This window comes from Labrus mixtus, chromosome 4, assembly GCF_963584025.1.
Source record: "Labrus mixtus chromosome 4, fLabMix1.1, whole genome shotgun sequence".
NCBI classification, from domain to species: domain Eukaryota; kingdom Metazoa; phylum Chordata; class Actinopteri; order Labriformes; family Labridae; genus Labrus; species Labrus mixtus.
The window spans coordinates 8,851,115-8,863,768 of NC_083615.1; the positions used below are offsets into that span (position 1 = coordinate 8,851,115).

The window sequence follows — 12,654 nt, forward strand, 5'->3', positions numbered from 1 at the left end:
CAGAATCTGTTTTAAATAAAGGGCCATCCAAGGGCCTGAAGACCACCTACTGTGTTTCTTTTATAGCTTTTCACAACTTTCCAAGTCTTTTGTTGCAACTGTCACAACTTTTTTGAATCATGTTGCTGGCATCAATTTCAAAATGGGCATACACTATTCCAAAAAAACAAAAAAAACAATCAAATTTGTCATCATATTCTGTCTTTATTTACATCTTACACATAGTTCCAACTTTTAAGGGATTGGGGTTGCAGTTAAGACATAGGACTGGGTGAGAGCTGATGAAGCCTTCAGACTCCTGGGACTGAAATAAGCTCTCCCATTCCGGCTCCACCGTTTCCCACTCAGGAGACTCGACCAATTAGTCAGTTGCTTGGACACGTCTGGCAAGGGGCATCATTTATGACACACAGTCTAAACACCTGTTATGGTGAGACAGGAATGGGTGGAAGTTGAGTAATTGTGCTGCACATCAAGGCCTCTCGTGCTGTGTAAATATCTAGCAAACAAATCGAGTCGGACAGGAACATTTACATATTCAGGCCCACTTGCTCTACATTCAAGCAGCTGATTTGGTTTCTATCGTAAAGAACAAAATAGCCTTGAGGATTTTCAGTTTCATGTTTGAATTTTTCCCCAACATCAGATCACACAATGTACCACCTTTTTGTTGAAATAAAGCATAAAAAATGGTTATGCAAATATAAATAGAGGCTTTGTGGCTTCATAAATGTTTCCCTCACATCCTCATTAATCTCTCACATCATATTCAAACACAACTACAAAGCAGACATTTCCAGAGGGTGCCTCCCAATTATTGTGTCCTGTTCTCACCTCAGAATCCTCAAGTTTGTTGCCTGCTTGTAACCTGCAGGTATGTGGCATTCATCCAGGGAATCATGTTCTCTCAGATGGTGCAGATTGTTCCCCTGGCATCTGTCTGCGAGAGAAAGAACGAAAGAAAGAAAGTCAGTGCCCTCTTCATGACACTCTACCTGAGTCTTTCCAAACAAAGGGGCTTGTCACCTGCTGTTGTGACAATACATTTCACCCAAAAGAGACCTCAGAGCGACACATTGATTCATCTGTCATTTTAAAAAAAAAAGAAAAATTTCAGCATGTCTAAACAGTGGATTTAAGGCTTTTATGCTTTCACTTGCCTCATCCCCAGCTCTAATACCGTCCACTTCTACATCCTCTCAAAAAGAACAACTTTTACTCTGTGCGAGACGTGGGCTTTATGTTTAGCCCGGACAGAGAGTCAGTTTCTTCAGTGTGTCTGTCTGAGCTCTAGGGAACTCTTTTATTACAGCCCACTAATCTAATCAGGATTCCATTAATTGCATTTCACAGCAGTCTTGATCTGCAGTTTAGGAATCAAGCAGCTCATTTTGTGCATGCTACTCTCACTGAATGGTAACAAAATCAATTATTCCAATCATTTCTGCTCCAAGTCTTCCATCATGTATGAAGGTGTTTTATTTATTTTGAAAACGTCGACAAATAGGCCAAATGATTCTTGAAGTTCAAAAGAAGAGCAGATAAAGAAACATTGTCATGTTAAGATACATATTTTATTAGACGTTGAATATTCACATATTACACACAGTCACTGCAGGACAGTGTTGTAAGCCAACGTGTTATGCTGTTGAATGTGCCAACAATTTTCTAGCTGTGTGGAAAAATTGTTTCAGTTCAATAGGGTGCTGGAAATAAGGGAGTGTATAAAATAAGCTTGTAATCAGGATGATTCATCTGCCCTGGCATGTACAGAGATGTTGAGAATTTCTACAGAAAAGGGGATGCCCACTACTCCACAATCGAAATGAGCAACATCCTGTGTAATCTTCTCATGTCATGGCTGAGCAAGTGGTGGCAATAGTTTACAATGATGGAAAAAAGAAGGTTCCTCATGACTCAGGTACTGAAAAACCTAGTGTACAAGCTTGTGGGCGGATTTATTTCTTTGAAAACTGTCCGATAGCCACACCACAAAAAAAATAAAAAATCTGTATTAGACAAAAACTGAATAATTTCAGAAGATGTTTTTGTTGTGAGAAGATCCTAGATTTTACATAAATCAATAAAGTCGAGTGGGAGAGGGAGAAGATTTACACCCAAATAAAATCAACTGCACATTTCTTCATTTTGATTGTAAAGTATGTGGCTGCAGCTTTCCTCTGAATTACTCTGTTCTTTGTGTACAGTCACTATCCATCTCTCCATACTTGGTGAGGATCAAACCGATAATTTAGAAGAAGCAAGTCCATGGATGAATATGGAAATATGAATTATGAGAACATACAGGTAAAATATTATTAAAAGTTTAAAATACACAGCACAAAAGCACATTCAGGGAGCTTTCTGTGGTACAGCTAAAAAAGATTTTCCTGTGCCCCCTAAAGCCTGACAGTGAACGCTTTGATCTGTAGAGCCCATTTCCATGTTTCTGTCTGCTGCTTATTAAGGGACTTATTGAAACTGAATGTGAATAAAAAAAGGCTATGTTGCAATTCCATCATGTGTGATTCACCCTCTCTTGTGTGTGATATCCAAAAAGGCTTTGAAAATGATATTTTCAAAACAGTCGCCATTGTCTACAGCACTCTGTCCACCCATCCATCAATCTGCCCATGCATGTGTCAGTCAGTGCGTGCGGGTTTGCTTGCTCTTTATTTATTTCACCTTTCTGCTGATCACAGCAACTGCAGTGAATGTGAGGCATCTGGTCGACAAAACACTGATTAATTGTCCGCCTGCAACAACAGAGAGTGAAGAGCGGCAGAGGGAGGACATTTAGAGGTAAAGAGGGATGACTGTCCATTCAAATCCAGCCTGAAAAAAGGAGACTGTCTTGTGGCTGAATCGCTGCATACATCCTAGAGTTTCTGTGTACATTTCTAGTGTGGGTGAATCCAAATCCTTGCATACCTGTCCTTGTGTACATATATCTTTTTACGTCATTCAGTGTGTGTGTGTGTGTGTGTGCCTGTGCTATGTTTCCAAACCACAGGTATGCTGACTCCCATGTCTTTACACAGCCCAGTGATCGCCCTGCTGACACCTGTCCTCCCTGCAGGAGATCAGATGTGTGACATCTAATCAGCCAGGCTCTATTTAAGATAAGTGAGGAATCAATACTTATTGATTTGGAGGGCATCCACAAGAAAGTCCATCCTAACCTAGTCTGCTTTGTGTCACTGTCCTGGTATAGAAAGCAGATGGTCCTTTTTACCCGATGTGGCACAACATACGGGACGTGTTTAGTGGCCCAGACACAATCTCTCCACAGGACTCAGCTGTGCACAACCAAAACACTGACAGATTTAGATTCTTATGCAGACACACACATAGAGAGGTCCTTTTTTCAAGTCGTATGATTTTGAGGAGCATTTTGTAATGCTTGAATCTTGGATGTTGAAGTAGAATGCTGTTTTGTTTTTTTAACCACTGTGAGTGAATTAAAATCCTTCTTTACATTCTGTTTGATGTGCAGTAAACCCCTGATGTTGATGTGCAACCCTTATGCTTAGTGGCCCTGAAAACAGTTCAGGAAATTAGCTCACATTTCCCTCAACCCATCACTCCCACTCGTCCGATTCAGAGGAAATTTACGATGAATTCATGTTTCTTTTTCAGAAAAAAAACCTGATCATATGACTCCAAAGCGGTTGTAAAAATTGAGTTTGAAAACCAAAAGCTGTATCATTGACTCAGCACATGAGAACCAGGACTTATAACCCTTGATTTCTTCCATGACTATTATTTGCAGTAACCAAGACAACTGTACAATAGGACTTTTCTGCTTTTCATTAAAAAAAAATTGTGCATCACACATTGAACTGTAGCTGCAATCGACAGAAAAACACATCATTGATACAGTACACTTCATAAAAATGTCTTGCATTTCAGTCTGCTGTCTTTGTTTATTTTTGTATTCCAGTGAATCAAAACATTGTGTGGGAGTTCCTGCACAGACTTCCGAGGCAGAATGACTGAGAGCCCCTGTTTCGCTCGAGTTGTTTTATTAACATGCTGTAAACTGCCAGCGCCATGAGATCTCTAAGGACACATCATTTGAGGAACAAGTAACATGACGGGTTGTATAAATCTGTGTGGATTCTAACTGCATAGTTCATCAATCTTAGGCAGATCTGTCCTGTTTGGAAGTCTCAAAAAAAGAGTGGCATCATTAAATAAACAAATAAATAAGGCAGAGGAACGCTCTACTTCAGTCGAGAGCTCATTTGTTTGTTACTGAAGGATGTGTGTCGGGTTTTGAACAAAAAATATGAGAGAAATGGAGGCACTTCCTTGACAGACAGGCTTCTGCTTTACTAGATATAACTCTCATATCCTTTTTGATTTGATTGTACACCCTCGACTGAAGTCTATGATTAAGCACACAGACACATTCACAGGAATAAACAATCTGGCAGTGATTCATTTTCTGTGGAAATCCAGGATTTCCAAATTACTTTGTTGTAGGACTGACAACAGAACAAAAACAAATAAAACACACACAACTTTTCTTTGAAGACTTTGATTATGCAAAGTGTTGTGCAGGTCATTCAGTTGAGCACAACCTTGAATTTTAAAAACTCCAGACTTAAATAACCCCCAGCAGAACAGATGTTCATACATAAATATCTGTACTGTGATGTCAAAGAGCAGCTCATGTGTTTATGGCTTTCCTGGAATATCTTATTGAGACTGTGTCACAGAATTGATATCTTTGGAGGTTCATTTGTTTCAACTTATCAGTGGGATAAGGTGAAAACAACATGAAAGGCTACTTGGTGTGCCACATATTTTTTATCCACACGCTATGGTTGACTTAAAATAGAAAAAAAAAAAACTGGTTCAGGGTCTTGAAAGAAGATTTCTAGTAAAGACAACATTGCAAAAAGCCCTGCAGGGTTCATTCCCAGTGGGGATAATGGGATAATATGCTCTTAAAAGTGCCCCCACCCAACCCCCTGAAAATGGGGTCCAGTATGATGCCCATCTATCGGGAAAAAGGAGAGAGAGGTTTGTTTTTTTGCAATCTATTCCTTCCAGGGGAGAAAATGAGAAGGTTCCCAATCACATGAAGCCCTATTAAATTGTTTATGCTCCTATCCCTCTGACAGCCTGAGTCTGCCACTGTTCCAGTGTGTGCATACTATTACATGTTTCTTCGGTTCATATCATTAATGTATTAAGATAGCTCTTTTGGAACTGGATTATAGATGCTGAACATAGTGGGAGGGATAACAGAAGGTTTTAACTCCAGGGTCATTAGGGAATATCAGTATCATGTCCTTGAGGATATCTAACCATCCGCCTTGAAGAATTATTCCTGGACTGGAGCTTTTCTCACTCTCGCTCACATAACCCTTGCTGCCCTGGGAAGATGCTTGTGACCTGTTTGTCACACTGCTCTGCTTTCCCATCAGACACAGGATATGTGTGTCCACAGAGGGGGGACTGCATGCTGAGACATCTTGAATATTGCAGAGCATCCACAATGTTATAGACATGTACACGCTCCCTCAAGACATTTAAGAAGTGTGCAGAGGAATGTGGCCTTGTCCACTCCCACCACGTCATGCTTTCGTAAGAGCACTTTTACGTTACACTGACACGGAGCCTGTAGGAGCTCTCGGGAAAAATGATCCATAATCTACCAATTACGCCTGAAAACAAAGCAAGCTGACGGCACAAGCTTGCACTCAAGCAGATGAAACCGAGAGTTGTTGTGTGTCAGGAGTTGTGAAGTCAGCACGTGATGAGCTTTAATGAGCGCTGCATACTGGGGGAATCTCATCTATGTCAGGTTATTTATGCATCATACCAAAGTGGAGCTTTAAACCCTGATCAATGTAAAGTACTCCCTCGTTTTTTATGATCTACTCCATTACCTAAATGACACAGAGGAACCTATACTGAGTAATGGTGCCAGTTGCAATCAATAGGGAATCCACTCATGAGCTGTGTGGGTGATTTAAAGAGCAGAGTGTTTACTGTAGCCTCATGTAGTGCCTCGTAAGCACAGATAGCAATTAATTAAGAAGTTTCTAATGTGGATAGAGGTTCATTTCATTATCTTTACACAGAGGTCCTTGTCAGAACCAATAATGCCTAAAGACAAAACATAGTTAAGATGTTCATTATCGCTTCAATATGCCTTTTTTGGTCTTACTTTATGGATTCAACTCAAAACCTTTGTCCTGAGTTCTGCAGAAAGTGCCTTTTCAGTCCTTTAGCATGAAGCATTTAGCATGTTTTTACTTGAAAAATATATAGATAAATACGTCCTGGTAGATGTGGGAAAAAAACAACTTTTCTTGATAGCGAGAGCTGCAATGTGTTTCCTCTTTCAATCACTGCAGTTCTAAGTGACTCTGACCACTTCTTCCACTGCATCATCAATTTACAAAACACAGAACCCACTCATTCAGTCTTAATGACACATATCAACTGAGAAATATCTCATAACAACCTGGAAATAAAAACATTTGGACAGCATCCAAAGAGGATATGGATGCAGTGAGGTCATCGCTGTGGTGAACACAGAGCCGTTTGTGGGTTGGGTTGTTGTCAAGCTGTGACTAACTGTGATTCAGGAAAGCGTGTTAAATGATTCAGAGGTGAGTGTGGGAGAACTACCCTGCTTTCAGGGTCGTTTTTTTTTCACAAACTTTCAAGGCCTAGTGACCCATATTTATTCCATATACAGTATATTGCTACAATTGCATATATCTGCATTTAAACTGAATGAACTGTTTACCATCTTTCCAACTCTTGCCTGCTGACTTGCATGATAATAGCTACACTGGTTTGTGGGTTAGGCATGCCAGTCAAATGATACCGTGTGTTGCAATCGGAGAAGCATGGTTGCTCATTCATGCTCACATCACTGAGCATTGTGTAAGTGTTAGAAAAAAGGTACCACAGGAAGGTACCGTGCCCAGAAAGTTGATTTTTTTTTTTCCCACTGCACTTGTGAGCTGAATATTTCCTTCTGAAGCTATATTTAGCACTGTTATTTTTAACTAATCATAAAACAACCAATTTCCTCTCTGTTGTAAGGCAGCAATGGGTTAAAATTCCCCACATTTCTAATCCAACATATCTCAAGTGCTTTATTCAGACTAAATGATGGCTCTATCTGTACAGGCTTGTGTTCACATGAGAGGTCTGCACAGATGCCGAGTTGCTCACGTCTTAAGAGGAGGGTCCTCCCTCTTACCTAGCACAGACAGGCACGGGGCTCCCGCTACGCTGGCACCAGAACAAAGCCCTCCAACAGCTGCTTGATAATGGGCAACCTTTAATTACATTCTGATGCCTCAAGTCTGGCCTGTGTCGCTGAGCGGAGAACCCTTGCCCAGCAGAGCACTGAGGAATTATGTAAGAGTGCTTTGCCAAATGTTAATCAGACACAACTCTGTATGCTCTTATTATAATTCTTTCTTGCACTTTACATATTCAGACCTTATAGGACTGCTTGAGGACATTAAAATTAATATTTTGTGAGCTGAATAGAGTCTTTGAGAGGCTGCTTGTATTGTGTAATTCCGCTAATCTTGCTTTTTCATTTTTTTCTAAAAGTAGTTTGAAGAGCAGCCAATGCTTTAAAAAATGGTAGATGACTTCGTATCCTTTATGTTTTTTGGGACTCTGTTTTGTATTTGCATCAGATTTTGACCAAAGCCTGAGTTAAGTTTAGTGTGACATTTTGTGAATCTCAAGAGAAATCACAGCCTGACGAAATGAACAAATAAAGCTGTAGTGTTCCAGGACTTAATGGTTCCAGATCTGGTTTGCTCGTTTCTCATATTTTTCCATTTTCTATTACTCAACTCTTAGGAACACTAACAGGGCATCACACATCCTTTACAAGTTCTATCTTTCTGCAGAAAAACAAACTTTCTTTTTCACTTTGGCCTCCAACTTAGACATATTAGTTTGCTTGAGGCCGATGATAAGCTACAGAGAAGCATTTATCATTCACCCTCTAAACTGTGGGCTGCAGTTGAGAAATCTCTGCTTCTGCCAAAAGAAGTGTATGAACTGACCCACAGTGCTTGACTTTTTGTTATTTCAGTGCTGTCAGACCTTTGAGACAGAAGTTCATGCAAACTTGCACAATGATGTGAAGTTCGAAACCAACCCTGGCTGTAACTCATAATCGTGTTTAAAACGTCAAAGAGGGGAAACAGGAAAAACATTGTGTTTTGGCATTCACAAGAAATAATTTGACTGCATATTGAAGTGACTATTTTCTTGACATACGAAAATTCTAGACGGTAAATCTATAATTTCAAGAGTAAGGAATTAAGATACAAGTGCTTGTTTGCTTAACTCTTCTTTTGTGTAGGCCAAAGATGGTAAGAAATAGGCCCACTGAGAAGATTTTCCTGTTGGATAACTAAGATGCACAGACCCCGGCTTTCAGACACTACCTCACTTTCAGATCCCACGGGTATAGCAGCACATCCAGGTAGGTATCAGGCTCTAATCCAATCATTTTCACCCTAATGGATCTTATTCACGGTTATTCTGAAAGCAATTATGGAGAAGCTAAGGCTTGGGTAAGTAGGTTTTGTACCCTTTTGCCTTATAAAGACATTTTAAGCGTTCAAAGATATCTGAATTTTGGAATTAAAAAATCCATCTATGCATTTGATCAAAAGGTTAGGGAACTGACTGTATTTACCTTTGCATTACACAATAAAGCCTCTGCACTCCTCCTCAAAATGATGCCGGGGTAATCCAAAGGCACAGAAATTTAAGTTTTATGTTCTTTCTTCTCATGGGCCATTGTCTTCGCTACCTGGGGAAAAGAAGCAGTTCTTTTGTATGCCCTCCAACCAGAATGCTGTGCTGCTCTGCCTAAGGTAAGACGGAAACAAAGAGCTCAGTGTTTGACATCCGACCAGGAGCATCAGTGCCTAACTGTACCCCTCCCTCTCGACTCACTCTCCAAAGTGGTCGACCTAGCAGTTTGCAGGTACGTTATGTCCCTCCACCACCGCCAGCTGTCCAAAAAGCAGTTGCTTACCATGTCATAAACACAATGCAACACAATGCCAACAAACAGGCCAGCAACAGTGGTGTTGGATGACTTGTCTTTGTGTGGTGTGAAAGCCTGATGCTGCAGTTTGAGAGGACAGTGACAAAAGGCTGAAGCCAGGGACTCAAATGTAGACTTAAAACAGTGTTTTTGCCAGTGCAGAGTGTGTTTGTATTTCAATCTGCATAATGATGCATGGCTGGATTATCAACCAGGCAAAGCTGACAACTGCCCCAGGATGCCAGAACTCAAGGGTCCACACTGAAGTCTCAGCTTTACTAGCCCGTTTTACACAGTCTTTTGTACACATAACGCATCTCTGCCTTTACTTTACACAACTGTGTAATATAGGTGCTCCAGTGTTTATTTGTTAGTGTTACAACATCATGGAGGACAGCACAGGAGGGGGAAATTAGAGGACAGAGAGACGAGGGATGACATATGTACTAAAGGTTCTCGGTTGGACTTGATTGCCTGCATCTTATAGAAAACGTCACCAATGTTGCCCTCACAAGTGTAACCATGTAGCAGGCTCATGCAAGATCAACCACAAAAAGTTACTCTGTGGTCCAATAAAATTACATGTCGCTTGCCTGCTATGGCCATATAAGTGGAGTTTTCACCGACACTCAGTTACAATTCCATGAAAATATCTGTTCCTTCAAACTACTAAAAAGATGCTAGTGCTGGGATTGCCAACATTTTTCTCACACTTATTATTTTCTTTCAAAATAACCCTAAACATTCTGCTACTGCTGTTCACTTATAAGAATTTATCAGTGCCTTCAGAGACATTAATGTATAGGGAAGAGTTTTTGGAGTGACAGATATGTTTAAAGAGATGCATATGAAAGAAAATGTAGGTGTTTACAGATGCTTGTTCAAAACAATGCAAACGGTAATTCATATTTTTGAATGTTTAATATTTTTAACCACTATGATCGTTATGAATCTTGTGGATTTGGGAATGCACATACTTACAAAGAAATAGACACATCCAGCCTGAGGGATGTGCTGAAACAGCTTGAAAGTAGAGTAGAAAGACTATGTTAACTTGTGATTCAATCTGTAGGCATACATCACTTTGTGGGGCTTCCAGACAGCAATAGTACAGGACAAGAAGGTTTTCTTAATGAGTCATCACTGCATTGTTTTTTAACATTCATCTTTAAGTAGGATATAGGATTATATGTCCTCAAAAGCTTCTGAATCATCTACCAGAGTACATGTTAATTCAACACCAATTAAACTGTGACCCCGGACATCTTCCGACACCTAATGCAGAAAACTAGCATAAAGAAAAACTTAAGACATACAAGTCTCTTGACGCATTCTAATTTGTAGCAAAGTCATGTCCAGGACATAGAATACCAGGATTTGTCAGACTATTTTTGTAAATAAAGGACTGAAGTACTGCAAGCGGACATAAACCACAGCTACGCTTGGGTTTTGGTTCAAATGGCGTCTTTGATGACACTTTCCCATAGTAATGGTGGTTAATGTTATTTTTATATTCTGACACTCAACGACACAATCAGACATTTTTTTCCCTTAAACCACAGATCTGGCCTGCTTAATCGGGTTTCTCTCCACTTACTTTGGCTGTTTTTCTTCCACCACATTATGCAACTGACGTAATTGTGACATCTACTCCAAGTTGGTCTATGAAGGAGCCTCATCATTCATTTTACAAGTAGCCTAACACCTGAGCTCCTCCTTTAATGTTAAATTGGCTGTAGTGAAAAAGGCATATGGGGGCTCAGCAGATCAATTCTGCCCCGGGGCCTCCTATCACGTTTAATCTGGCCCTGCCCCCACTGTTGTTCACGCTATGAGGTGTCTTTCTTAGGCACAGTATGCATCCACAATCAAGCAAGAAGGCGAAAAATAACACAAAGTAGGCACACGCCTGTTAAAATGTGTTCATCCACTGCCACGCCAAATGCAAGAATTTCTAATTTCGCAGCAACAATCGAACAGAAGACTAAGTTTTCAGTGAAATCCTGCGAAGAAGAATTTCAAATTTGAATACGTTTTTCAGTTAACTTATTTTACATGTCTTTACATCAAATCATCTCTCAAACGAACGAAAAGACAACTCCTACCACCTGGCTGTTCTACCTCCTGCCCTCCTCTCAGCTACACGCCGTTGCCAAGGTTTCCGTGTACGCGCTACTCGCGAGCGCGGAGCCGCGCGATTGTCATACAGTATTGCCAGACATGGCGGCGGATCTACAGCCCGAGTGGATTTCTTGTCTCCCTTCTTCCTGGAGTTATGGGGTTACTCGGGATGGACGCGTCTTCTTCATTAAGTAATTATCCATTCAGAGAAACACGGCTCGAGTTTTTCGTTTGTAATTCTTCCAAAGTCACCGTGTAATAATGACTGCCTGTTCCCTCTCTCAACAGCGAAGAAGCCAAGAGTACAACCTGGCTGCATCCAGTAAGTGGCGAGGCGGTCATAACCGGGCACAGAAAAACTCCAGGTAAGGTGACACTCAGGGCTGTGAAGTTTCTCTGTTAAGTTTGACATGTTCGCCGTCATGGCTTGTTGTTGTTTGCACATTATGCCAGATAAACCGATACTTCCCACGGTGAGAGGGAAAGGCAGACGCTCTGACATCCACGCTGTGTTCCTGAGCGCATGAGTGGGCTTTGGGTCTCTCGTGCTGTGGAAAGTGATGCCCACCTCTGCCCCCCCGCATGAAGCCTCGTTTTGACGTTTTGTCAGTCAGTGAAGTTGACGAGTTGTTGTTATCTAACCTGCATGTGAACTTGTTAAACGACGACTTTTATCAACAGCCACCAGCATGTTAAGTGATTTCGTATTTGTCTTTAGTTTTAACCACACCGGAGTCGTCTTTAAATATGCAGTCTGTTCAAAATGTATATTGATGAGAAGTCGAGCCAGTTAAAACAATAGGAGAGGCTAGCTATAAATCTACAAAATTAGATTCCTATCTCCCTTCGTTTGAAAAACAGTCAGTATTAAACGCAGCGTGTTACTTAGCTAAATTAGACCCTTGCAGTGTTTTGTACAAGTGACGTTACCCTGCGACTAACTATGTAGCAGCAGCCTCCTCATTGAACCTGAGGTCTCTGCAGAGCATTCCCACTCATGTTATTGAATAGCTGCTGCGTCTCAGAAGGGCTGCAAATAACGACTGGTCTACACACCATTTCCCTCATCAAATCATTTTAGTCTACCAGCTCTGCGGTCGATGGAATTTCCCATAGTCCAAAATCATTGAGGCTCAAAAAAAGTCGGTTAATCATCATTCAGTTTCCACAGGTTCTTCCTGCTGCAAATGTTTTAAGCTGACTAGATATGGGTTTTAAATTGTAAGAATTGTCTGCTTGTTATTTTTGATGTGTTATAGTAGGCTACAATATGTTAGTTATACATTTGGACTACTTGTTAGAAAAACAATGGGAGGTCGTCATGATGAGTCTTTGCCATTGATGGAACAGCAGAACATTTATATTTGTACTACTTTTTGCCGTTTCAAAACAAACAACACTACAAAACAAGTATTTGCAGCCCATAAGTTGGGGTTTAAAAATAGCCTGATTTGTCTAATCAGCGTGTTTTT

At 40.7% G+C, this 12,654-nt stretch overlaps 1 protein-coding gene across 7 annotated transcripts in view; it reads left to right on the top strand.

Annotated features, from left to right (window-relative positions):
- Positions 1 to 11,220: 11,220 nt before the first annotated feature.
- Positions 11,221 to 12,654, top strand: part of LOC132972678 (pleckstrin homology domain-containing family A member 5-like) — a 76,138-nt gene continuing 74,704 nt past the window's right edge. For 6 of the 7 annotated variants that reach the window (XM_061035682.1, XM_061035687.1, XM_061035686.1 and 3 more), the window contains exons 1-2: positions 11,222 to 11,373; positions 11,471 to 11,547. In XM_061035682.1, coding sequence (XP_060891665.1) covers positions 11,282 to 11,373; positions 11,471 to 11,547 — 169 coding nt within the window. In that variant the 5' untranslated portion in view covers positions 11,222 to 11,281. Of the gene's footprint in view, positions 11,374 to 11,470; positions 11,548 to 12,654 lie in introns of all 7 variants that reach the window. The other variant, XM_061035684.1, reaches the window with a different exon arrangement.